Below are 27,051 nucleotides of genomic sequence, written 5' to 3'. Positions count from 1 at the left end.
ATTTTTTGTTTTCTTAGAGGCATGCATTTCTGCATCTTGATGCATCTATTCCACCAACCATTGTGATCATTTAAAATTCAGTAGCAGTAAACATCCTCGCGTCCTCCATGGTTTTCACTATCTTCCAAATAACTGTGTTACAAAAAGCAACTCAAAAACTATTCTTGAAACAATTGTGCTTAAAAAACATGTTTAAAACGCAGCAACTGGATGAATTGTAAGAGTTTTAAGTTGCTTAAGACCGATCATCTATTTCATGGACAAACCCCAACAAACTGTAGATCACTAGAAAGCCTAGGATGTCCTTTCCATGGCACAACACAAAAATACACTCTCAGGATCTCGCTCTCAGGATATATAAGAAAATATCAATAAAAATGCCATTTTAGATGATCCTGTTAAAATATACACTAAAACAAAACAAGCAAAAACTTAATAGGTGGTAAAAAAAACTCCTCAGCCAACAGTTTGAGGTAGTAGCTGTATTTAAATGATTGATAACACAATCACACACCTCCCCCTTGTACCAATAAACCAGCTACATCAATATTCTTTTCACAAAAATGCCTTGCACTCTAAACAGCACTCAATCAAAATGCTAAAATGAATACATCGTCACTACCAAAATATGACTACCACTTTCAGGATGCAGCATTTTTGTCACACCATTTTGTTCACTTTAAACTGTAAAAACAAAAAGAGTGAAACTAGCTCTCCATGGCTTGGTAAAAGGTATGTACACAACAAAGGCAAAGAAATATAAATGGCCACCTTGTTTTCAGAGAAACTACTTAAATTGCATGTCAATACAGTATCCAGTATCATGCAAATTTGAACCGTTAAAGTAGGGCAGTTGTAGTGTTTCAACACAACGTAAAAAAAAAGGAATTGCAGTAAGAGCACCAACTAAAAAAAAAATACAGTTTTAAATACACCTATAACCCGATCCTTCACACTCTGCATCAAAGCAAATACAAAAACAAAAAAAGCACCAAATGTTAAGTAAAACAACAAAAAAAATCTAGCAATTAATGAAGAAATGTGTTTTTCCCCATCATGTCAGTGTTTGTTCCAGGATATCCAGACAGCTTTTACTTTCTCTTTCTGTCTTGAGAACAGCGTGGACAATACCTACACAAAGCACAGAGACAACTGAGTTTAACCATCAGCCTTGAACTGCACATATTGGAGATATGGAGGATTTCAGACTTCTTACCATTTTCCTCTTGGTTTGGTTGTCAGGCCAACACATGCGAAGTGGAACCACTCAATGGAGCACTGCAACAATTATTTTTATTTATTTTTTTATTTTAATTGTTAATTATTATGACAATTATTTTTTTAATTAATAACAATTAATATAAAATTTATTTAGACATACTGGAACCTTATTTAGATATTTAAAGTGCAAGTGTGTTAAATGTAACAAAGCATGAGAATACTTGACATAAAACTCACATCAGTGTTGTCACAGCCGATCATCTCGCCATAAGACACCTGATGGCACAGACAGTAGGTGGGCTCGTTGGGGTCCACCGGCATGTCCAGCACATCAGACGGGTGCACATTCCCAAAGTTGGAAGAGGGGCTGTTGAATTCTCCCCTAATGGTGCACCAAAAAAAGATTAGTGGGGAATAAAATAAAACGCATGTTTGAAGATAAAGACATGAGAAGTTAATAAAGACGACGTTACGTTTGAAGGAGTTTGACTTTCTTTTGGGTGCTCTTGGGACTGCCGTCTTCATCGGAGCTCTTCACTTTAGATCTTGTTTTAGCAGACTTCTTTTCCTTCTGTCTGGTATCTCCTAGAATTACAATAAATGTTTATATTCATTCATTTTCTACTGCTTATCCTCACAAGGGTCGCTTGGGGTGCTGGAGCCTATCCCAGCTGTCTTCGGGTGAAATACGGGGTACACCCTGGACTGGTCGCCAGCCAATCACAGGGCACATATAGACAAACAACCATTCACACTCACATTCATACATATGGACAATTTGGAGTCGGATTGAGCTCGTGTCTCATAGTTGTGAGGTCTGCGTGCTAACCACTCGGCCGCCGTGCAGCCCTAAAATAAATGTTGCATCCTAAAAACAAGCACCTTATTTTGTATATATATTTATGATATGACATATGTTGCCCAATCGACATCCATTGCAGCCTGGTCATCCTGGAAGGGGGATTTTCCACCTCTTCGGGGGAAAATGGATTTTGAGTGTTTCCTTGCCTGGTTGGGGGTTCAGATCAGGGCATGTTGTCGATTGTTGCCATTTAAAAAAAACCTTTGAGACTCTTTTGTGATTGAGGGCTATGCAAATAAACCTACTTAACATGAATGGAGGTGAATTAGACAGTCTACATTGTGCACAGGTGTGTATGTAGCTGTGAAGTGTTCTTAAATGGGCCATTTGATTGACTGGCAACGAGTCCTAGGTGCACACTACTTCTCACCGAAAAAGTCGGGCTCGGTTACAGCTCACTCATGACCTTAATGAGAGGCAGATAAACGAATGTTGGGATAGTTGGCACCGACCTTTCTTCCCTTTACTGGAAGTGGAATCATAATCTGTGCTCTCAATCTGTTTTTCCTTCAGGTCAGCTTCAAATCGGGCCAGGTCTGTGTCAAGACGTCTTATATGCTTGTCAACCTGAAGACAAGAGAGAAGATAATACATGATTGTCGTTCATGTCCTGTAAACAAATGGTGCATTTCTACAGTCGGATACAAACCATCTCATAGGTCTGCATTGCCAGCTGTACTTTGTCATCTCCAAATTCTTTGCATTTGCTGTACGACTGCTGAATTTGCCTCAGGATGGAGAGCTTTTGCTCGGAGGAGAGAGTCCGTGCATTTGAAGTGTATTCTTTAGCAAGGGAGTCTATCTGTCCTTTAAGATCTACAGCAAACAATGATGGAAACACATTAGACAACAAAGTTGCAGACTAGTGATATATAGAGTATAATTACAAATGTTTTCTACAATGCCTGACACTCAAAACACAAAATCAAACACACATACATTGAACATCTTTAATGTATGTATTATGTGTGTTAGTTTGTGATAAATACAAATACAAACAATAAGTGGATATTCTTATGACTCACTTTAAACCTGTTAATGAAATACAATTTTATGCACTGTAAATATGCTCTGAAACCCCAGAAAATACAATCAAAACATGCAAATTCAACGTGTGTGATGTGTGTCTCTGAACGCAACCCCTCAATGCTCATAACAACATTGTTAAAGCGTGATTCAAATGTTCTGCAACTATTAAAGAAGAAGATGTTTAAGGTAAATATATTTTCAAACACTTTTAGTTTGATTTAAATGTGTAGTTCATTTGGAGCTGTTCATACGGACAAATACACATAAAAACCTGTTGTGTATTTGACATTTCTTTCTGTCAAATACGTTAAAAAATTGTGTATTTCAGACATAGTCGCAAATGGTGAGTAATCATAATTAATTTGAAAAAACGTGATTAATGTGATTTATTTAAAAAAAGTGTATCCGTTGACAGCCATATTGGACAACATGATGAAAACAAAGAAACGCTTAACATTATCAGTTGTGCCTCAACAATGTAAACACGTTTGTGAAATACAACACTTTTGACGTCAGATGGCACATTCAATTCTCACCTTCTGTGCGTTGATCTAAATCTCTCATCAAATTGAAGTTTCTCTGCAACTCGAAGGGCAGGTTTTCTATGCCTAGTGTAAAAAAGAAGGGTTTATTTATGAAATGATTCAAAGAATGTGAAATGGAATCAAAAGGAGGTAAAGCCAAGAGACTGTCTGTTCATCTGTAGCCCGACGTGAATATGCGTTTGGATTATTTAAGTAAAAATAATAATGAATACGACCATATACATGTAATCATTGCGTGTGTTGTTTAACAAATAGGTATCGCACAAAGTGTGATTGAACGATTGAACTTCCCAATCTTAGTGCGTTGTGCCAATCCAGCAAATAGACTGAGCCGAACGCCGCGTAACAGCTGGGAAACGTCTAAAATGTTCGCCTTATGTACGTTGTTCGACAACCCATTCGACTATACACTAAAAAAATAAATTCTCCAGCTAAAACGCTTCCGAAGTATTCCAAAATGTTTCTTTAAAGATGGAAATATAGCTTACTGTCCAAATAATGCTCCAAATACATCCCCGCCGCCATCTTGGAAAATGTAAACAACACAGCTTCCGGTGAGCGAAGGGGCAGCTCTGATTGATTCGGTTTCCGAAGTCGAAGACTGCTGTATAAATCAGCATCACTGCATTGTACTGCATGACTGATTATTAAAGGTATAATATGTAATAGAAGTCATTGGAAATTGTAAATGTTTTTTTAACCTAAATTGTAGGTCTTGTAGTTCACCTCAAATATCAAACTGAATGATGGTGAAAAAAAACACTGTATAATAATGAAAGAACATATGTTAAAAATGTATTTAATCGACCCATAGCAGACATATCATCTTGCATTTCAGTCATATTACATTATACAAAAGAAACCATGACTCCACTTCAATGCATTGTACTACATTCCAATTATTTCAAACATATGTACACAATGCATACACGATCACTCGTTGCTCTCTTCCTGGCGCAGCATTTTCTTCAATTTTTTGAATTTGTTCTTTCCCATTCTTTTCTTGGCTTTCATGTTTTTTTTATTTTTTTTGCCTCGTTTCTTCTCTAAACTGCTCCCATCCTTGCTGTTGGCTTTCTGCATTTTTGTCTCATCCGCATGTGAGGTGCTTTTAACCTCTTGTGCCTTGACAGTCTCTATGTCCCTCTTGGCGATCTTTGCCTTTTTAGGTCCAGTCAATGAGTTCTTTTTGTTTTCTTTTTGCTTCAAGGGAGACATTTTCTTGGCTGCTGTGCCGTTGGTTTTTGTTGCTTCCTTCTTTAATTGGCCAGCATTTGCGACGACACTCTTCTTGGTCTTGTCTGCTTTGTCTTTTGGAGGATCTGTCAACTCTGTCACCGGTGAAGCGTCTGCATTGTCTTCATCTATATTAGAAACAGATGAAGAAGAGCTCTTGATCAAGTGAAAGCCAGGATTGTGAGGCAATTAGAAAAGTGTTACCGTTCCCCGAGGGGGTGGTGGGAGTCACATTGGAGAATTTTTTAAACTTGGCCACAAAAAAGCCGTCCATGTTGTGAGAGTGCGGGTAGAAACGTCTCGTAAGCCGCAAAGTCGGATGGAATCGCCGCTCTTTGAATCTGAACAAATGCAACAAAGATATGTTAAGGCGTTTCCCCCCCCTCCTGTACAGCGGAACCAGTCACTGCTCCTTAGACTGGCCGGTTGCTGACATCAGATATTCTTTGTGCATATTCTTTTGATTCTTCTACCAGCGTTGTAATACCTGATGAAGCCCTCCTTGCCAAAATCCAATCCAGTGGGAACCAGTTTGACGTTCCGCTTCTTTAAAGCGTAGTCAACCACCCATTCGTTCTCCTCCACCTGCCAAGACACAGTTGGTTGGTCGGCAAGCCAACTTAAACACGCATGACCTTCGAGCATGCAGAGGACCGGGACACAAACCATTATGGAGCACGTGCAGTAGACCACATATCCTCCTGAAGTCGAGTCAGCGTTGACGGAGTCGATAGCGGATAAAAGCAACTCTTTCTGCAAGTGGGCACAGCGCAGAATGTCTGCTTCGTCCTGTCAGGGAATTCAATGCATTAGTTGTGTAATATTATTATTATAAAAATAAACTTTAAACAATTAAATAAGCGGGCTGCACGGCGGGCGAGTGGTTAGCGCGCAAACCTCACAGCTAGGAGACAAGGGTTCAATCCTACCCTCGGCACGTTCTTCCTGTGCATGCGTGGGTTTTCTCCGGTTTCCTCCCACATTCCAAAAACATGCTAGGTTAATTGCCGACTCCAAATTGTCCATAGGTATGAATGTGAGTGTGAATGGTTGTTTGTCTATATGTGCCCTGTGATTGGCTGGCGACCAGTTCAGGGTGTACCCCGCCTCTCGCCCAAAGACAGCTGGGATAGGCTCCAGCACCCACCGTGACCCTTGTGAGGAAAAAGCTGTAGAAAATGAATGAACTTTAAACAATTAAATAAGCGGGCAGCACGGCGATCGAGTGATTAGCATGCAAACCTCACAGCGAGGAGACAAGGGTTCAATTCCTCGGCCATCTCTGTGTGGAGTTTGCATGTTCTCCCCGTGCATGCGTGGGTTTTCTCCAGTTTCCTCCCACATTCCAAAAACATGCTAGGTTATAATTGGTGACTCCAAATTGTCCATAGGTATGAATGTGAGTGTGAATGGTTGTTTGTCTATATGTGCCCTGTGATTGGCTGGCGACCAGTTATGGTTGTACCCCGCCTCTCGCCCAAAGACAATTGGGATAAGCTCCAGCACCCCCGCGACCCTCGTGAGGATAAGCAGTAGAAAATGAATGAATGAATGAAATAAGCTTTAAACAACAATTTGAATATGGTTTTTGGAATGTGTTTTTGGAATAAAGGTCCATAAGAATGGTGATTTACCTTGTTGTTCTTCACAGCAGGGTCTTTAGCGATGACTCCTGTGCCTGAGCACGGTGCATCCAACAGCACTCTATCAAAGCCTCCCATGACCTGCATGCAACGTTGAACCTTTTACTATGACGTACACAACTTTTAAGCACAATTAAACATGCATGCACGTTACCTTTGGGAACTGCCTGCCATCATAGTTGCACACCAGGGTGTTGGTGACCCCCAGACGGTGGATGTTACCCACCACGCTCTTCAATCTATCGGCGTTGGCGTCGTTAGCAACAATCACACCAGTGTTTCTCATCAGCTGAGCTACGAGGGGGGAAACGTTTGCATTCAAACTTCATACACAATTCAACACAAGAGCTGGTTTCTATTCGTTATGGAGCGCATCCTACCGATATAGGTGGTCTTTCCTCCGGGGGCTGAGCTCATGTCCAACACAAACTCCCCCTCCTGTGGCGAAAGCGCCATGACTGGCAAGAAGCTGGAGGCTCCTTGTAGCATATACTGGCCAGACAGGTACTCTGGAGTGGCACCTGGGTCATCACAATATTTTTATTTATTTATATACTTTTATTCTTTACTTCCGTGGATCGTTCATAATAGGTTACTATGCTCACCTATTGGGACGGAGGAGTCGTAGATGACCAAACCCACTTTGGACCACTTTCCCAGTGGATCCAAGTTCACTCCTCTGTTGATCAAGGCCTAAAAATACAAATATGAATTCAAAATTTAAATGACTTGGTTGGTTCACTACAACATTTAGAGAGCTAGAGAGAAAGAGATGATAGAGAGAGAGAGATATGATAGAGAGAGAGAGAGAGAGAGAGAGATGATAGAGAGAGAGATAGATGATAGAGACAGAGATAGATGATAGTGAGAGAGAGATGATAGTGAGAGAGAGATGATAGAGAGATAGAGAGAGATGATTGAGAGAGATGATAGCGAGAGAGAGAGATGGAGAGATAGAGCGAGAGCTAGAGAGAGAGAGAGAGAGATGATATATATATATAGAGAGAGATGATATAGAGAGAGTGAGAGAGAGATGATAGAGAGAGCTAGAGAGATAGAGAGAGCTGATAGAGAGAGCTGATAGAGCGCTGATAGAGAGAGATGATAGAGAGAGATGATAGAGAGAGAGATAGATGATGGAGAGAGAGCGGGAGAGATAGATGATGGAGAGAGAGAGAGATAGATGGAGAGAGAGAGAGAGAGAGAGATGGAGAGAGAGAGAGAGATAGATGGAGAGAGAGAGAGAGATAGATGGAGAGAGAGAGAGAGATAGATGGAGAGAGAGAGAGAGATGATGGAGAGAGAGAGAGAGATGATGGAGAGAGAGAAAGATAGATGATGGAGAGAGAGAGATAGATGGTAGAGAGATAGAGCGAGAGCTAGAGAGAGTGAGAGAGAGCTGATAGAGAGAGAGAGAGAGATGATAGAGAGAGAGAGATGATAGAGAGAGAGAGATGATAGAGAGATAGAGAGAGATGATTGAGAGAGATGATAGCGAGAGAGAGAGATGGAGAGATAGAGCGAGAGCTAGAGAGAGAGAGAGAGAGAGATGATATATAGAGAGAGAGAGAGAGATGATATATATATATAGAGAGAGATGATATAGAGAGAGTGAGAGAGAGATGATAGAGAGAGCTAGAGAGATAGAGAGAGCTGATAGAGAGAGCTGATAGAGCGCTGATAGAGAGAGATGATAGAGAGAGATGATAGAGAGAGAGATAGATGATGGAGAGAGAGCGGGAGAGATAGATGATGGAGAGAGAGAGAGATAGATGGAGAGAGAGAGAGAGATAGATGATGGAGAGAGAGAGAGAGAGAGAGATGGAGAGAGAGAGAGATAGATGGAGAGAGAGAGAGAGATAGATGGAGAGAGAGAGATAGATGATGGAGAGAGAGAGATAGATGATGGAGAGAGAGAAAGATAGATGATGGAGAGAGAGAGATAGATGGTAGAGAGATAGAGCGAGAGCTAGAGAGAGTGAGAGAGAGCTGATAGAGAGAGAGAGAGAGATGATAGAGAGAGAGAGATGATAGAGAGAGATAGAGAGATGATAGAGAGACAGATAGAGATAGATGATAGATGGATAGATAAATCGATAGAAATGTTGTTGCCTGGCTCCCGTGTAATAATAAATAATAATGTGGAAAATAAATAGATGACATCAAATATGAACAATGTACAGCGTAAACAGTAATTTGTACAAATAATTTAGGATAAATAATAATAATTAATAATAATTATAATAAGTTCTTTTTTCGGTGACACCCTTTTAAGGGACATTCAAGTGTCCTTAAAGCCGATTTGGCATGAACAGGTGACCTACCTGAGCAAGATCCCGCCTCCTGGTTTTCAGCGTGTTGGTCCTAATGGTAACAGGTCTATGTATCTCATTCGCCTCCAGGAAATCCACCAGCTGTTTGGGACAACAACATTCATGTTTAAGTCCATCATCTCAGATGTCATTGGGATCGTGATGCACATTTTCACGGTGAGAGCAGATACCTCAGAGAGAGGGAAGAGGTCGACGAACTTCTCGATGAGGAAGTCGTTGTAGCTGTAGTACGTGCACAGATCCTTTATCAGCAGAGAGATGTACTCCACTCGATCTTTGCCTTCTTCTCTTTTGGACGCAAAATTACACAGGACATCGATGTTGTCCTTTATTCGCTGGTGGATCGTCTTCAGGTCCACAGGCAGGACACCTGCGTTGTGTAGGCGACAATTAAGGGTTTGCGTCCTTGAATAGTGGACGTTTATTTGCTCGGCTGCACCAATAATCACATTAGGAGACGCTGCCTATGACATCACTGTCTCGTGTGGACAATAACATACAACACAACAAATGTTGTGAGCTCCTGATATGTTCAATTCCCTTTTTCCACATTAAATTAGTTTTCTCCTAAAGTTGAAACATGGTGATCTATTAAAAAAATGTTGTCATTAAAGACAACTTAACACAACAGTACACACCTTCCTTTCCGCTCCCCTGTGCTGCAGGCAGCTTGAACTGATCCACGTCGTCCATGTTGGTCTGTAGTGCGTCTTCCTCGTCCTCGTCCATAGCTGATTTCTTTTCCTTCTCCTGCTCCTCATCGTCATCATTGTCGTCATCATCATCATCATCATCATCATCGTCGTCTTCGAGTCCCATAGCTTCCTTCAGCTTTTTATCTTTCTTAGCTGCACGCTCAATTGGAAGAAGCTAAAGAGAATGAAAAAGGAAGTCATCAACATGTAATTGAATTAACTTCAATCATGAGACCATTTTTTTGGTGTGGGACCATTTTGCTTTTTAGTCCACTCCCGCATAAAAACAAAGTGGACAGGTTTTTCTTTTTAACTACTTCATGACATTTATATTTATTTAATGATATATTTTGTCATTAGGCTCCAGCACACCCCTGGAACCATAATGAGGATAAGCGGCATAGATGGATAAACTGATGGATATTTTTCATTCATTTTCTACCGCTTATCCTCACGAGGGTCGCAGCGGGTGCTGGAGCCTATCCCAGCTGTCTTCGGGCGAGAGGCGGGGTACACACTGGACTGGTCGCCAGCCAATCACAGGGCACATACAGTGGGGCAAAAAAGTATTTAGTCAGCCACCAATTGTGCAAGTTCTCCCACTTAAAAAGATGAGAGAGGCCTGTAATTTTCATCATAGGTACGCTTCAACTATGAGAGACAAAATGAGAAAAAAAAATCCAGATAATCATATTGTTTGATTTTTAAAGAATTTATTTGCAAATCATGGTGGAAAATAAGTATTTGGTCAAAAACAAAAGTTCATCTCAATACTTTGTGATATACCCTTTGTTGGCAATGACAGAGATCAAACGTTTTCTGTAACTCTTCACAAGATTTTCACACACTGTTGTAGGTATTTTGGCCCATTCCTCCATGCAGATCGCCTCTAGAGCAGTGATGTTTAGGGGCTGTCGCTGGGCAACACGGATTTTCAACTCCCTCCAAAGATTTTCTATGGGGTTGAGATCTGGAGACTGGCTAGGCCACTCCAGGACCTTGAAATGCTTCTTATGAAGCCACTCCTTCGTTGCCCGGGCGGTGTGTTTGGGATCGTTGTCATGCTGAAAGACCCAGCCACGTTTCATCTTCAGTGCCCTTGCTGATGGAAGAAGGTTTTCATTCAGAATCTCACGATACATGGCCCCATTCATTCTCCCATTTACACGGATCAGTTGTCCTGGTCCCTTTGCAGAAAAACAGCCCCAGAGCATGATGTTTCCACCCCCATGCTTCACAGTAGGTGTGGTGTTGTTTGGATGCAACTCAGCATTCTTTCTCCTCCAAACACGACGAGTTGAGTTGATACCAAAAAGTTCTATTTTGGTTTCATCTGACCATATTACATTCTCCCAATCCTCTTCTGGATCATCCAAATGCTCTCTAGCAAACTTCAGACGGGCTTGGACATGTACTGGCTTCAGCAGGGGGACACGTCTGGCACTGCAGGATTTGAGTCCCTGGCGGCGGAGTGTGTTACTTATGGTAGCCTTCGTTAATATGGTCCCAGCTCTCTGCAGGTCTTTCACTAGGTCCCCCCGTGTGGTTCTGGGATTTTTGCTCACCGTTCTTGTTATCATTTTGACCCCACGGGGTGAGATCTTGCGTGGAGCCCCAGATCGAGGGAGATTATCGGTGGTCTTGTAGGTCTTCCATTTTCTCACAATTGCTCCCACAGTTGATTTCTTCACACCAAGCTGCTTAACTATTGCAGATTCAGTCTTCCCAGCCTGGTGCAGGTCTACAATTTTGTTTCTGATGTCCTTTGACAGCTCTTTGGTCTTGGCCATAGTGGAGTTTGGAGTGTGACTGTCTGAGGTTGTGGACAGGTGTCTTTTATACTGATAACCAGTTCAAACAGGTGCCATCAATACAGGTAACGAGTGGAGGACAGAGGAGCTTCTTAAAGAAGAACTTACAGGTCTGTGAGAGCCACAAATCTTGCTTGTTTGTAGGTGACCAAATACTTATTTTCCACCATGATTTGCAAATAAATTCTTTAAAAATCAAACAATGTGATTATCTGGATTTTTTTTTCTCATTTTGTCTCTCATAGTTGAAGCGTACCTATGATGAAAATTACAGGCCTCTCTCATCTTTTTAAGTGGGAGAACTTGCACAATTGGTGGCTGACTAAATACTTTTTTGCCCCACTGTATAGACAAACAACCATTCACACTCACATTCATACCTATGGACAATTTGGAGTCGCCAATTCACTTTTGGAATGTTTTTGGAATGTGGGAGGAAACCGGAGTACCCGGAGAAAACCCACGCATGCACGGGGAGAACATGCAAACTCCATACAGAGATGGCCGAGGGTGGAATTGAACTCGGGTCTCCGAACTGTGAGGCCTGTTCACACAGCTCTTATAATGAATGTTACAAGTATTACATACCTCCTCTCCATCACTTTCTTCTTCATCACTACCATCCTCAAGTGCACCGTAGTCATCTACCATTTCATCATCGTCGTCTTCATCATCCTCTTCCTCCACCTCCTCCTCTAGTTCTTGTATTCCTAATTTTGTGTTCATCTTTGCCCCTTTCTTCTGTTGTGGCTTCGGTAGCTTTTCTTCTTCCACCTCTCCATCATCACCATCTTCGTCGTCTTCTTCTTCCCAGTGTTCATCGTCATCGTCCTCGCTGTCAGATTGCTCCAGTTTCCGCTTCCTCTTCGCCGGCTTCAACCACTGACTGTTGTCATCAGTGAATCCTTTAGAAACAAATAGCGTAAGTACAAATAGTAAGTACTATCGTAGTCCTGATTAAAAATACAGTCGTTCCTTGTGACATTCCGTGTGGAAGTGGTTCGTTTTTGGCCTTCTTCCTCACTCAAGTTTCTCACGTTTGGGGTAAATAATTTGGGGGGCTAACTCTCTCGTCTCTAGTGAGCATGGATTATAGGATGATGTCCTTTTTTTTTTTTTTTAAACACATGCGATCAACCTAAATTACACTTGGGATACAACAAAAAAGGCTATACTACATTTAGATGTATGATTTTGATGGCTACCTTTCTTGGGCAGCTCAACAACAGCTTCTTTGGCCTTTGTTAAGTTTTTGGCTCTCTTAGCATTCCTGTAGATAGACAATAATAACATGAAATAACATGAATGAAACACAATTTAAAATTCATATCACAGAATCCTTCACACTCGTACCTTATCCTGGCTCTTCTTGACAGACGTTTTGGCTCAGATGCATCTGCAGTCATGAAAGTCAGTCAGACGTATTATAATTTATTCATAAGGATGTTTCTTATGGCATTAAAAAAAAAAACAGCACATAATCACCATCTTTGATAAACTTGGCCAACTCTGTCTCTGCCCCTTGCTGCTTTTTGGATTTCTTCCCAGGGCCACGCTTCACCTTGCTGGTGGGATCCAACTTACGACCCATGATTCCAAGTTACAAGGACACCTTGAAGAGAAAAAAATGGTCAACATCTGTGCAAAACAACAACAGGGATGTATAGTGATTATTTTTAATGAAGTAATTGCATTGAAACTATAAATAATAATATAATATGCATTCCATCTGCATATTACATGCCAACTGCGTGTATAAAGGTCTTTCTTCTGTTTTAATTATATAATAAGAGGGACAAAACTGCAATAAAAATGCAATATTTCTGGAATTGATGTGTATTTTTTAAATGAACAAATTACAAATGTCACACTTAAAATTGTAATGCTCATTATGTTACCGGAATAAGTCACAAAATCATTAGACTAATGTAGTATATGTAATGATTTTGTCTTTTTTAATACTATTTTATTCAGATATAATGAGAACGTTTTCCCATTTTGTCAGACTATTAAAAAAATAGATTTATTTGATGCATTATAATAATCGTGACGGCAAATTAGATTTCATTACGCGGCATGTGGAAGTTAAGTATTGATGGAATTAACTTTCATGAACAATGTAGATACACATTCGTGTTATGTCGTGACCCACATGTAAAAATGTTCAAAACAAACCTAAATTACACGACTGAGCAGAATTGTTATCATTTATAGTACACTAATTAGCCTCCTTCGCCTTTGCAAACCTGTGTGTGCGTGTAAAATGTGTTGACAGTGAATCTTGCGATAGGCATAATTTAAACGGATTATTCGCAATATTTAGGAATAATTACATTGTTCTAAACACTAACCGACGTCTTGGTTATAGAGTTTACAACAATATTTTTACTTACACTTCGACCCGAACTCAGATTTTCACAAGCAGGACGAAATCCTCACATGTGAATTTTCCCTACAACACGTTGTGGTGAAACTTCCGGCGCACACAAGTGACGCAGCTAGCTACCAGCTAATCACACATCTATACAATAGTGCGAATATATATTTTTTTACTCTAACATAATTAATGTATTGTAAATAATGTACCCGTACTAAAGCAATCACAAATGTACTCCATACAATTAAGTGTTATTTTTCATTTTTCTATGTTGACGTATACATTCTGCGACAGTTAGTCTAATACCGATACCAGTGAAGGCAAGATGGCGGCTGCCAACGGGAAGAAGCGTGGTCTGGAACATTTGGACGAATATGAACCGAAAGCTGCAAAACATCTCCGTAGTCTGCATGACCGCATGGCGGAGAGGCGGTTAGTTGTTATTCTGGAGGGAGCCTCGTTAGAAACTGTGAAGGTAAACGTGGCAGGTTGTCATTTTATCTACGACGAGTAGTAGTCCATAAAAAACTAGTGAGACTATTTTGTATATATACGTAGTACAGTACCCACTTCATTTTACAAATATAGTGGGACAGATCAGTTAAATAACAATCAGTTTGTGATACGAGCACAATATTTGTCATAAATAAATGACTAAAAGCAATTTTAGCTAAAAAAGATGGAAAAATATTTCGCTTTGTAACTAATACAAGCATTCAATCTGCTCCACAAATAGTGATTGATGATCAAATGTGTGATAATAATCGATGTATTCATTTATTTTATAGGTTGGTAAAAGTTTCGAGTTGCTGAATTGTGATCAACACAAAAACATTATCATAAAAAGTGGAAGGGATCCAGGACACATCAGACCGGATATCACACATCAGGTAATCAGCTGTCAATCAATGTTGTATGTATGTATGTAGCATTGAGATGTGCGCCAATAACAAAATAACCACATAATATTGTGTTTGTCCCCCACCAGTGTTTGCTCATGTTAATGGATAGTCCGCTGAACAGAGCCGGCCTGCTGCAGGTTTACATCCACACGGCGAAAAACGCCTTAATCGAGATCAACCCACAGACTCGCATCCCAAGAACCTTCACTCGCTTCTGTGGCCTTATGGGTAAACAACTGTAGTTGAACACAATGTATATTTTCATGTATCTAACATATGTTTGTTTTTTATTTTAGTTCAGCTACTGCACAAGCTTAGCGTGCGAGCAGCCGACGGTCCTCACAAGCTTTTGAGAATAATCAAGAATCCCGTGTCGGACCACCTGCCACCCGGCTGCCCGCGGATCTCAACTTCCTTCTCCGCCGGAGAGGCCGTGGGCCCTCGCTCCTTGGTGCCGGAAGGACCGGCTGCAGTGGTGATCGGCGCGTTTGCACATGGAGCGGTAAGACTCTGTCACCATATTTCGATTTGTGTTGTGTCAAGATTATTAATGAGCGTCCCCTCAACAGGTGAATGTGGACTACACGGAGAAGACGGTGTCCATCAGTAACTACCCCCTTTCTGCTGCACTCACCTGTGCAAAGATGTGCTCGGCCTTTGAGGAGGTATGGGGGGTTTTGTGATAGAACCTCAAGTTCTCCCCACTCAAGCCAGAAACTTTTTGTGAATAGACTGGACCACGGATGCTTTGTTGACCCTCTTTTGTACGATGATAATCTCCATGTAGACACTTCTACAGTGATGATTCTCATGAAGAAGCTGAAATTCTTTGTTTTATTGTCAGCTTGTATTATAAATAATACAAATACATTGTTTGTTTTTGATATTCATTGTTGAAACAATTCTTTAGAACAGGGGTCTCAAACTCAATTTACCTGGGGGCCACTGGAGCTAGGGTCTGGGCAAGGCTGGGCCGTATCAGGTTTTCCACAAAAAAAAAAAACGCATTTATTAATAACAGAAAAATATACAAACTTTTTCAGTGCTTTGGTTCCGATTTTCTACAATAAAAGCTCTGATAAAACATTCCACTGTTCTCAAATATCTTAATTTTTTTTCTGCATAAAATAAGATGAAAAATAAATAAACAAATCAAGAATAAAGAAAATCAATCAGTAATAAATAAATATAATAATAATAATAATAAAACGGCAAATAAAAACTTAAGAAACCACATATAGTTGGTGGGTAGACAAATTTTTTTTTTTCAGATTAAAATGAACAAAGCATTATTAGAGCCCTGTAGACATGACAAAACACGACTATAGTCACATTTATACTTTTTTTATTTACAACATATTGCGCAACTGCAGGGTCTTGAGACACATGCTAACTCGCAAACTAGAGAGCTAGCGACCCGACTTACCACTTCCACACGGATAGGGAGGATAACTATTAAGTTATTTAAACTTTAACATGAACAATCAAACGTAATAATTTTTTCTGGGTACATGATACCATACTGCATCCATATCAAACTTGCGCGGGGCGCACTAACAAACTTTCATGTGGCCCGCGGGCCGCGTGTTTGAGACCCCTGATTTAGAACTTTAGGCATCAGTTTTTACAGAACAGAGCCAATGTATTACTTACCATACATTATCAATGAGACTATATAATGTTTGTATTGTGATGTTTTGGCCCCATATTAATACGTCATGTTAGCTAATGTTGAGTAAGTCCTAAATTAGGTAGAGATGTCAAATATTTAGTGTCTTAAATTTGTCACCCAAAAGATGTTATATTACCAACAAAATGTCATCAGCTCAGAGAGCCTCGGCAGGAATTGCATACTGTACATTGAATTGACCATGACAGTTTATTTTGCAACAGAAGAGCATTAAACTTTGAACACATTGTCCAAATAACAGAATGCAAACAAGGCTCATGTAGAAAAAAAAAAACAAAAAACAGTCATCTAACACATCCTGTTAGTAATACGCAGAATTATTCTACATTCTCGTATGTACACAATGTTACAGCCTATTTGTTTTTAACTCATTCAATTCCAGCCATTTGTGATGATTTTGACTGATTTTTCAAGGCATAGAAAATATTGTGTTCTTGGGCTATTTAGTAGTCCGCAGTAGAAATGTGAATATGTTTCAGTAAAATATGTAACTTTCACGCCCTGTGAGTGGCTGGCGACCAGTCCAGGGTGTACCCCGCCTCTCGCCCAAAGACAGCTGGGATAGGCTCCAGCACCCCCCGCGACCCTCGTGAGGAAAAAGCGGTAGAAAATGAATGAATGAATGTAACTTTCACACAAATCTAGCCATATATATTTAGCTAAAATATCTAAACGTCGATGCCACAACATAAACACACAAAAAATGGTTATTTACATGAATTTTTTTTTTTTTTACAAATATAACACCATGAACTATTTACAATTTTCACATTTTTTCCACGTGTGTGCATGCATTCAAATGCATTAAAAGGCCAGAGAGGCCTTGTCACTTCCTGGGAGCATGGGTTTCAGTGGGAAAGATGCAGGCCGAGCTCTTATAAAATGAAACTCTGCCACCTTGTTTTTTGGGCTTAAAACTGCACCAAACATGCTTGTGAAGTTTCATGATCACCTCTTTGTGACGCTCAGCATCTGAGTGTTAAATCCCGCTGAGTTGTTTTGGGACACTCGAGGTTAGTCGGACAAAGACGGGACTTAGCACAAATGGCTGAGATCAGGAAGGAAGGCTCCAATGGCATCAAATGATGATGAGGGTCGGCGTTGCAGTTGACCTGAAGAAAAGAGAAGAAAGATGAAGAGAACAGGGTATAAAAATAAAAGGCGTATAAGCGTACCTGAGAAAAAGACATAAAGAACAGTCGAGTGAGTGAGAATCCAGAGAGTGACGTGTCTTCCGGCTGCTTCTTTAAACTCCTTTTATAAGCCTGTTATGACGTAGAAAAACGTACATGAATTATCGTTGTACAGTGTGAACACCAAAATGCTAAATCCTCTGACCTTCAGCGCTATCTGCAGTGCCGAATACTGCAGCCACACTTCCTGCTGCTGAGCTGCAGGAAGTGGAAGCACACCCTTCTTGTTTGTCACTGTTAGGTAATGGGACCACACGCACTCACCCACAGCGTGCACCGACTCGCTCTTGGAGTAAACTGCACAAACATAACAACATGATGATGTAGAGAAGACACATTTAAGGATGATAAGCTTTTTTTTTTACCGTCAGGTAGAAGCAGGTGAAGGACGTCTTTGGCAAGGAGGAAGCCCAACACGCCGTAATTCATAGCTCTGTTTTTTTGAAGACAGCAAAAACGGGAATTTAAAAGTTGAGGGATATAACATATCACATACAACCATGTTTGAGGTGTATTGCAATAAGTTGGAAAAAGGTGGCATATTTCTGGAATTTGGGGAACACCAATTTTTGGAAATGGCAATTGTCTTCCTGTTTTGGTCAAGTAGTTTGTAAAATTTATTCATTCATTCATTTTCTACCGCTTTTTCCTCATGAGGGTCGCGGGGGGTGCTGGAACCTATCCCAGCGGTCTTGGGGCGAGAGGCGGGGTACACCCTGGACTGGTCGCCAGCCAATCACAGGGCACATATAGACAAACAACCATTCACACTCACATTCATACCTATGGACAATTTGGAGTCGCCAATTATGTAAAATAAATTCTATATATAAAAATATACTCCAGTGCGACTTATGTATGTTTTTTATTTCCACCTAATTATGCATTTTTGGCCTTGTGCGACTTATACTCCAGAGCGACTTATACTCCAGAAAGTACGATAATTAGAAAATGGTGAGACAAAACACAGGAAGTGAACAATGACCAAACTAAATATTGTCATCGTCCAAACGAAACACATGCAAATTATTATTTAACATTATTAATTGTTATAAAAGGGCTGCACGGCGGACGAGTGGTTAGCGTGCAAACCTCACAGCTAGGAGAACGGGGTTCAATTCCACCCTCGGCCATCTCTGTGTGGAGTTTGCATGTTCTTCCCGTGCATGCGTGGGTTTTCTCCGGGTACTCCAGTTTCCTCCCACATTCCAAAAACATGCTAGGTTAATTGGCGACTCCAAATTGTCCATAGGTATGAATGTGAGTGTGAATGGTTGTTTGTCTATATGTGTCCTGTGATTGGCTGGCCACCAGTCCAGGGTGTACCCCGCCTCTTGCCTGAAGACAGCTGGGATAGGCTCCAGCACCCCCACGACCCTCGTGAGGAAAAGCGGTAGAAAATCATCCAAATATGTATTTTTAATATTTCACTTATTGGCTAAAATATAATACATTTCTCCCAGTAGCCAATGTTATTACATCATTGAATATTAAATTAACTTTTTGTAGCAGCAGTGAATATTTGAATGACAATTTTTATTAATATGTATAGTTCATGCATCTATTTTCTATACTGCTTGTCCTCAGTAGGGTCCCGGGTATGGGGTACACATTGGACTGGTTGCCATTATTTTCATTGGACAGTGATGATAATGTTTTTTAAACAATAAAGGTGATTTTGAATTAGTTTTGCAGCTTTCGCTGTTTTGGGAAGACTTTCTACAAGATTCTGGAGTGTGTTGGTTGAAATTATGCCCTGTCTAAGGTCAAAGGTTGCAATTGATGTTGGAATTGATGTTGTGTGTACACCATAATGACACAAAAACAACAATTTACCTTGGATATGTGGGATGGAAGAGAGGAGGGATAAACATTCCCATGGGGATGATCAGGTCATTTCCCAGAAGAGATGGCGAGACGGACAAACTTAAACAAAAGCAACAAGTAGCATAATTAGTATGAATTTGTGACACCCCGAGTTCTGTATATTAATTAGACTCTTACATATCAGTGGCATCATTCTGCACATTCAAGAGTTTGCTGCGTCTCTTTTGCCACAAGGACAGAAGCTGCAGGTAGTTGGAGAAGAAACTCTGCATGCGGACAGACACCTGCAAGGATGGCGTCAGCTTTGTTAAAAAAAAAAAAAGACATCTTAATACAAAACCTGCTAACTATCAGCTTCAAGCGTGGGAGCTGGAAGTAAAATATGTTGAGTTAATATCGAATTAATGTTCGATGAGAAAAGCCCAAGACTTGATCACCAGAACAATATTTTATATTCCAGATTTAAATGATCTCACAACGTAATTAAAATAATAATCATCATCATAATAACACACAACATCACTTCACATACACTTCACACACAACATAAATGGCTATATTTTCTCTGATTGGGTTATATGAGTGTAAAACTGACTATATGGGCGTTATTTCATGTCTACAGGGTTGTGACAGCACCCACCGCGACCCTCGTGAGGATAAGGGGTCGCGGTGGGTGCTGGAGCCTATCCCAGCTGTCTTTAGGTGAGAGGCGGGGTACAACCTGTACTGGTCACCAGCCAATCACAGGGCACATATAGACAAACAACCATTCACACTCACATTCATACCTATGGACAATTTGGAGTCGCCAATTAACCTAGCATGTTTTTGGAATGTGGGAGGAAACCGGAGTACCCGGAGAAAACCCACGCATGCACAGGGAGAACATGCAAACTCTACACAGAGATGGCCGAGGGTGGAATTGAACTTGGGTCTCCTATCTGTGAGGCCTGCGCGCTAACCGCTCAACCACCGTGCAGCCCAGGGCTGTAATAATGTTTTAAATTTTTTTAGAAGATTATAAACACCCGCCGTGGTGTAGTGGTTAGCGTTCTGGACTTTGGAGTGGTTACCCTGGATTCGAATCTCCACTAATATGCATCATCGGATCAAAAAAGATCGTCTGTGGCGACTCCGCAATTAGGAAAAAGTCGAAAGTAACAAACAAAGAAGATCGTAAACAGGTTTTCTATGTCTAATTCTTCCATTCATAAAAAAGGATTTCTACTTTGGGACAATTGTAACCACAATAAAGAAGGGATTCTTGGATGTGTATTGGAGAGCAAACACAACTCATTAGCATTAAAGCTACAGACACAAAAAAAAACAACACATTTTCCCAGTAGGGCTTACTAAAAGCACTTTTAAACTGCCTAAATTCCAGTACCAGTTAGTTTTGAACAACACACTTCCAATACACCATTGTGGGACCTCGGAGACTTATTTAAAATAAAAATAAGATAGTAAAATAAGATATAGAAATCCATGCACAGCAAGGGTATGTAAGAATTCATTTACCTGAGAAAAAAGCAAGTCAAGCTCAGCCTCATCGGAGATTTCCTTTGTAGTCACCAGTCTTGGAGTTATGGATTTAACCTGATGGCGGAGAAGTCATTTTAATGAAATAAATGTTCAGGTTCAAAGAGACAACTTACAGTATGTCATAAATCACCTTTTTCATAACAAACTGTAGAGTCTTGTCGTCTGTCCACCTGAGTTGGTGTACTTGAGACTTTAACGAGTACAGGATGTCGTAAATCATCTCTTCTGCCTGTTAGAAATATAAAAAGCGATCCTCAGTTGAAATACCGTAACGCCCTTGTGATGTCACCTCACCTCTCCACCTGAAATGTTCTCCCTTAACAGATGTACCAGAACCCCGTGGAACCCTCGCTCGGTTTCGATCACGCAGCGCTTCCAGCGAGGGGCTGCCTGGTGAAGAGCTCCACCATCCATGGTGAAGATGTTTTGAAAGTGGAAGTTGCGTTGCCTCACGCCTGTGTGGTCCAAAGTCTCTGATAAGTTCTTGGCTGTGTCAGAGAATCTGGAGTCCAAGGCGGGCATTAAAGTGTGCAGCAAGTTCAGCACCATGAAGGTATGGAGGGGGCCACTAAGCAGAATGGGAAGGGGGTCAGAAACCAGAGGACGTGTGTGAAGACATCTGTGATGCATTGTGGGTCACTTCTAGTACCTTTTGCTCAGCTCGTGCTTTGTCAGCCACTTGCCAATGATGCGGGACATCTGCACGATGTAACGCAAGTTGTGCAGGAGGACGTGGTCGTCTTCCATGAGGGGCTGTGGGTGGAAAGCAGCCTGCAGGCACCCCAACCAGTCCACGGCTGGAGCCTTGTGCTGCAGACACATTAGAAAGCGAAACCATGAAACCTGAACTTGCATGTAATTATATTCAACCCATGCGGAGTACAATATTTCAGTTTGCATGTTCTCCCGAGAGACCCTAGTTCGATTCCATCCTTGGCCATATCTGTGTGGAGTTTGCATGTTCTCCCCGTGCATGCGTGGGTTTTCTCCGGGTACTACGGTTTCCTCCCACATTCCAAAAACATGCTAGGTTAATTGGCGACTCCAAATTGTCCATAGGTATGAATGTGAGTGTGAATGGTTGTTTGTCTATATGTGCTCTGTGATTGGCTGGCGACCAGTCCAGTATTTAAATATTTTTTTTTACTATAATTAAATATACATTATCGTATTCAATTTCGCATCAACCCAAATAACCAGATTGGTATAAGAAGTGATGTTAATAAATAATATTTTATAAAATATTAAAAAAAAAAAAAAAAAAAAAAAAATATATATATATATATATATATATATATATATTAAAATATTTCTGCAACATTATATTATTAGTGACATGCTGACAAACTATCGGGCGCTCAGTAGGTTGGCCTTGTGTACTAACCTGACAAGAGAAGCTCAAGGCAACATCACCTTATGTTGACCTCTTTGTATTTGATCAGGAAATGCGCAATTTCAACGATTTTCGAAGTGTTAAAAAAAACTATTGAAATCATACAGAGAATATACTAAAAATTAATTATGCCTGCCCTGACTGCATGTCACTGGGTATAATGTAGTATAATTCAGAATGAATAAGACGTCTGGATCCTTTATGTAATGAAACATGAGACTACACAATAAAGACAAAAGTCCCAATTAGAGTTTGGAAGAACTAAGAATCTCAGAAAAAGGGTGGAAGTGGTTACACTTTTGCCCACCTATTGTAACATGCACCATCCCAAGACACTTAAAGTGACTTTACCTGTAACTCTTTAATGGTCATGCGCTGATAGAGCTCTCCTTTGGCCATGCGATGGCTCAGAGGTGTTGCGGCCACAGCCAGCTCAGAAGACAAAGAGATGAACATCCCCACGTGGATCATGTTGCTGCTGGCCGGGGCCCCCAGCAACGCCAGGTACCTCTGACACGAAGCCAAGAAAGGACGCAGCGTCTATGCAGTGATCGGAAGCATAAAGTAACATAACATGTACAGTAAGCTACTGGGGATCACAATAGATTAAAATATGAGCTGGAAACCTCATATTATTAAATATACAACATAAGGTGGACAGAAATATTTCAATATTGAACAAAGCAAAATTTGTTCTCAATCAGAAATCACTCCACACTATTGCTCTCTGGTTCTATCATATCTTACTTATTGTGTGGAAATATGGGTTAATAACTATAAAAGCAATCGTCACTCGCTAAAAGGTCAGTAAGGATAATTCATAATGCCGCCTACAGAGAACATACTAACTCCTTATTTCTAAAATCACAAATACTTAAACTTGCTGATATAGTTAATCTTCAAACAGCTAAAATAATGCATAAGGCTAAAAAATAACCAATTCGCTAAAAATGTCATCCAATACTTCTCTACAAGAGAGGAGAAATATGATCTCAGGGAAGAACTACATTTGAAACACTTATATGCTAGGACTACGTTAAAAAGCCATAGCATTTCAGTATGTGGAATCAAACTATGGAATGGATTGAGTAAGACCCTCAAACAATGCACAACGATGAGCCAATTCAAGAAACAATACAAGCAGTTGATGTTTGCTAAATACAAGGATGAAGAGTCTTGAACCAGTCATGATGTGCTATACTTATAGGTTATCACATGGTTTGTCTGGTATCAGGTCAGGTATCATGCCCCCAAGTGGCTGATACTGGCACGCGGGGGCAGGATACTGGGCCTGATTCCAGACAAACCATGTGATGATATTATTACACACTATTTAATCATGAGCTTATTATCGTGTATTATTTAATCAAAAGACCATTTTGTTTCCAGAAAATGTTCAGTTTATTACATTTATTATATCTAAACAGTGTAAACTGTGTTTTCACGCTTGTGCGCTGTTCTCTGATTGGTTGTTTCACGGGCACGATACCAGAGCAGCGCGCTCTGAGAGGACAGCTACGGGGGTTGATACTGGACATGGTTAAACTCTATATTTTATCAATATCACTGCCCTGGGCTTTGACACAGTATCATTTCGGCCTTTTTCCCGTATCATTCATGGGCGGTTTCTGGGGTACAGGGACAATTAATACTGTAGTATGTGATAAATATCACTATATTGACACTTACTATAGTACCCATTATGTCATTGTATAGTCATATAACCTCGTACTTCGATATGTGCCAAAAAAATTAAAATAAAAATTAGGAAAGCAGGAAGTGAACAAATGTAACAGTTACTGATTGTAAAAGTACCAGATGGAGGGGTAGGATTTACTAAGCGTTGCTTCTTCCTACTCCTTTTGGACATGGGGAACTGTGAACTGATTATGTGATGCATTCAATTGTAATCTGATGCATGTTCAAATGAAATAAAACCATTACCATTACCAAGCTACATAATAGCACGAGTATCCATTAGCCAACCAACCTCTGTTCTTGCTTGAGACTTCTGCGTCTTGCTGTTCCATTCAATGGGGATCAACAGGTCTGGCTGATCAATCTGCAGGCACAGATGTGGATTCATGTGGCGTTTCCATGACGATGCTACCTCGTGACTGTTTAAAAGACCTAACCTGTATGTACTGTTTGGTCTTCTTGCTAGCCGTGTCATTAGGGTCTTTGCCGACATAGAGGTTGAAGAAGGGGAAGGTGGCGTAGTCCCTCATCAGCACACCGAGGGTGACGTTAAAGTCGGTTTGATTCCACTGGCCTGACACGGGCCAACCCCCCAACTGCAAGGAAATATCAATACTAGATTCTGGTACCGGACACAGTGGGACGAGTCATATTAAATATAAGGTGAGTTGTATTTTTCTATGTATCATCACCTTCTGGATGAGCATGAGGAAAGGTTCCACTCCAGCAATGTCCAAGGACTTGGTGTCCAAACATGAGCGGTAGAAGCTTTTGGCCTTCTGCACAGCTGAGCTTGTGAGTCTGTCATTGGATTCTGATAAGAGTGACACAGTAAAAATGAAAGACACTCATTAAGCATCAAATGCAGCTGAAGAAATGAAGACGTCCCATACCTAAAATTTCCCGCATATACTGAAACAGCTCAGTTTCCCTATCCAGCGTGCTCTTTTCTTTGACGTTCCGGTCCTCTCTCGTCTTGCTTTGCCGTACTCTGGACTTTGCTCTCTGGTGCCCCTGCATGTTCTGTTCTCGGTGGTGCCCCCCACTGTCAGGTCCGCATGAGAACTTGAAGTAGTCACACGGGTGCGTGAAGGGGTCAGCAGACACAGAGAGAAGAACCGAGGCCCTTTGGCAGGCTGGGGAGGAACATGGGGTGACTACAGGAACAAATGAGAGCAGAATTACACCAGGAATTCAAAATTTGGCTTTTTTTTTTTTTTTTTTTAATCGTGTGTGGGCCCACCGACGGGTGCCTGGTTCTTGTCAAGAAAGTGGTGTAGGTAATAAGTCATTCCCAGGATTGCAGCACATGAACAGAAGCCCAGAATGAAGAGACAGAGTGGACACCGATATTTTGTTTGAGTCCGTTCATCTGTCTGTTGTGGCTCAAGGTTGGTCCCTGGTAGGTGCTGAAGATCCTGCTCCGTTTGCTGTTGGCGGTTGGCCTCTGCAGGTTCTTGGGTGGGGAGATTCAGCTGAAACAGAGCTGAGGGGTGAAGCCCCCTCTCAGGATCTGGCTGTGATGGTGATAGCTGAGGATGCAAGTATGTCAAATAATATAGTACTTATAAACGCAGAACATACAAGACCCCAGCAGATCTTGTAAAACTCAACAAGTCTCGAAATTATTAGCTCCAAAAGTGTGCTTTTTGTTGTTATTCTACCACAGAAATGTACCAGTGACGAATGTATGATGACAACCATAGAACAGTAACAGTGAAGCAATAGCATGTCTGAAAAGGAGTAGAAAGAATCATAGCTTATTTTCATTCATTTTCTACTGTTTATCCTCGCAAAGGTTGCTGGAGCCTATCCCAACTTGTCTTCGGGCGAGAGACTGGTCGCCAGCCAATCACAGGGCACATATAGACAAACAACCATTCACACTCACATTCATACCTATGGACAATTTGGAGTCGCCAATTAACCTAGCATGTTTTTGGAATGTGGGAGGAAACCGGAGTACCCGGAGAAAACCCACACATGCACGGGGAGAACATGCAAACTCCACACATAGATGGTCGAGGGTGGAATCGAACTTGGGTCTCCTAGCTGTTTCACCGTGCAGCCCGAGCTTATTTTTAATAAAATTTAAATCTAATTTTAAAAGGTTAATTTAATTTGTTGTGAAAATAGTAATAATTTAAACAAACAAGATGTAATTTTCCATTGTAAACAATGTTATAATTAATGTACTTAAGTTGAAGGGACTTATAAACATCTGTGATGACGCCTTTGGTAGAAGCTCCAATATTTGGGTCATTTGTCAGGGTTATTTACTTTAAAACAGAGGAACAGGACCCAATTTGCAGTATAAAGTTAAAACATTAGTTTAGCGCTGTGTCATCCTAAGTGCATAAGAGGCCTCATAGCAACTTAAGATATTTTTGGTCCTACCTCGAATCCATTAGGAGTTGGACTCATTCTTGGCAGATGGACGTCCTGCTGTGTTTGTCTGCTGTTGGCGTCGTTCTTTCACATCTGACATCCACACGTCAGCTTCTCGCTCCGTCAGACAGCTCTTTATCTGCCTCCATCACTCAAGTCTTTTCTTTCATGTCACACTGATAAAAGAAAAAAAAAACTACACAGGGAACATGAACACTCCTTTACATATACTGTGCAGCAGTGTATTTAGTTTGTAGTACAGGGGACATGCATGGTGTTGATTTAATGTAAACTGCAGACAAAAAAGGATCTAATTTATAAAATAAAAATATTCAAGCTGCATTCATACCAAAGTCAAAAAGAACACAAAGCTGAGAAAAATAAAAACCAGGCCAATCAATTGCGTTTGATTATTGCCGCATTGCAACGGACAAAGTAAACAAATGATAGGAAGTAAACACAACATATACACACGTTGGCGTCATTATCAGTGCTAAGTATGGCTGGTGGTGACTGATAGAGAAGTGTGCCGTCCTCCAGCTTCACGCCACATGTATGTGATCAAGCTTAGTGAGGGGGGGAAGAGGGGGGGGGGGGGGGGGGTCACATGACTTCGTCAGAATACTCCGGACACGTCATTAGATTGTGTAGCTAATGAAAAAAAAA

At 40.8% G+C, this 27,051-nt stretch overlaps 4 protein-coding genes across 6 annotated transcripts; 1 reads left to right on the top strand and 3 right to left on the bottom strand.

The window, feature by feature from the left end:
• Nucleotides 1–79: 79 nt before the first annotated feature.
• ing4 (inhibitor of growth family, member 4) lies at nt 80–4,238 on the bottom strand. The gene is made up of 8 exons (XM_058053653.1): nt 4,146–4,238; nt 3,649–3,720; nt 2,733–2,899; nt 2,536–2,650; nt 1,695–1,806; nt 1,459–1,603; nt 1,217–1,278; nt 80–1,131 (listed from the first exon to the last, which is right to left on the bottom strand). The coding sequence occupies exons 1-8, from the start codon at nt 4,180–4,182 to the stop codon at nt 1,092–1,094; spliced, it is 750 nt and encodes a 249-aa protein (XP_057909636.1). The 5' UTR covers nt 4,183–4,238; the 3' UTR covers nt 80–1,091.
• A 204-nt stretch (nt 4,239–4,442) lies between these two features.
• Nucleotides 4,443–13,879, bottom strand: nop2 (NOP2 nucleolar protein homolog (yeast)). Its single transcript, XM_058052741.1, has 16 exons — nt 13,769–13,879; nt 12,861–12,987; nt 12,729–12,771; nt 12,581–12,645; nt 11,964–12,280; nt 9,508–9,739; nt 9,040–9,239; nt 8,861–8,950; nt 7,142–7,229; nt 6,917–7,057; nt 6,691–6,830; nt 6,528–6,617; nt 5,560–5,682; nt 5,381–5,478; nt 5,098–5,234; nt 4,443–5,021 (listed from the first exon to the last, which is right to left on the bottom strand). The coding sequence occupies exons 2-16, from the start codon at nt 12,964–12,966 to the stop codon at nt 4,591–4,593; spliced, it is 2,301 nt and encodes a 766-aa protein (XP_057908724.1). The 5' UTR covers nt 12,967–12,987; nt 13,769–13,879; the 3' UTR covers nt 4,443–4,590.
• A 152-nt stretch (nt 13,880–14,031) lies between these two features.
• On the top strand, nt 14,032–15,540 carry emg1 (EMG1 N1-specific pseudouridine methyltransferase). Its single transcript, XM_058052747.1, has 5 exons — nt 14,032–14,227; nt 14,541–14,642; nt 14,741–14,882; nt 14,951–15,156; nt 15,224–15,540. Exons 1-5 carry the CDS (start codon nt 14,078–14,080, stop codon nt 15,335–15,337), a joined length of 714 nt encoding a protein of 237 aa, XP_057908730.1. The 5' UTR covers nt 14,032–14,077; the 3' UTR covers nt 15,338–15,540.
• A 974-nt stretch (nt 15,541–16,514) lies between these two features.
• Nucleotides 16,515–26,977, bottom strand: kel (Kell metallo-endopeptidase (Kell blood group)). Of its 3 annotated transcripts, XM_058052740.1 has the most exons (18): nt 26,395–26,977; nt 25,241–25,529; nt 24,891–25,154; nt 24,690–24,811; nt 24,435–24,593; nt 24,290–24,361; nt 22,651–22,839; nt 21,556–21,716; nt 21,201–21,474; nt 21,037–21,135; nt 20,883–20,960; nt 19,542–19,666; nt 19,374–19,463; nt 17,903–17,970; nt 17,802–17,834; nt 17,683–17,735; nt 17,520–17,609; nt 16,515–17,456 (listed from the first exon to the last, which is right to left on the bottom strand). In XM_058052740.1, the coding sequence occupies exons 1-18, from the start codon at nt 26,419–26,421 to the stop codon at nt 17,310–17,312; spliced, it is 2,340 nt and encodes a 779-aa protein (XP_057908723.1). In that variant the 5' UTR covers nt 26,422–26,977; the 3' UTR covers nt 16,515–17,309. The 3 variants fall into 3 exon arrangements, with proteins under 3 accessions (XP_057908723.1, XP_057908721.1, XP_057908722.1); XM_058052738.1 differs by having other exon boundaries at nt 17,683–17,834; XM_058052739.1 differs by having other exon boundaries at nt 17,683–17,834; nt 19,542–19,648.
• Nucleotides 26,978–27,051: the final 74 nt, after the last annotated feature.

Source organism: Doryrhamphus excisus, chromosome 17, assembly GCF_030265055.1.
Source record: "Doryrhamphus excisus isolate RoL2022-K1 chromosome 17, RoL_Dexc_1.0, whole genome shotgun sequence".
In the NCBI taxonomy this organism is placed as follows: domain Eukaryota; kingdom Metazoa; phylum Chordata; class Actinopteri; order Syngnathiformes; family Syngnathidae; genus Doryrhamphus; species Doryrhamphus excisus.
This window is presented reverse-complemented; position numbering and strand designations above follow the sequence as displayed.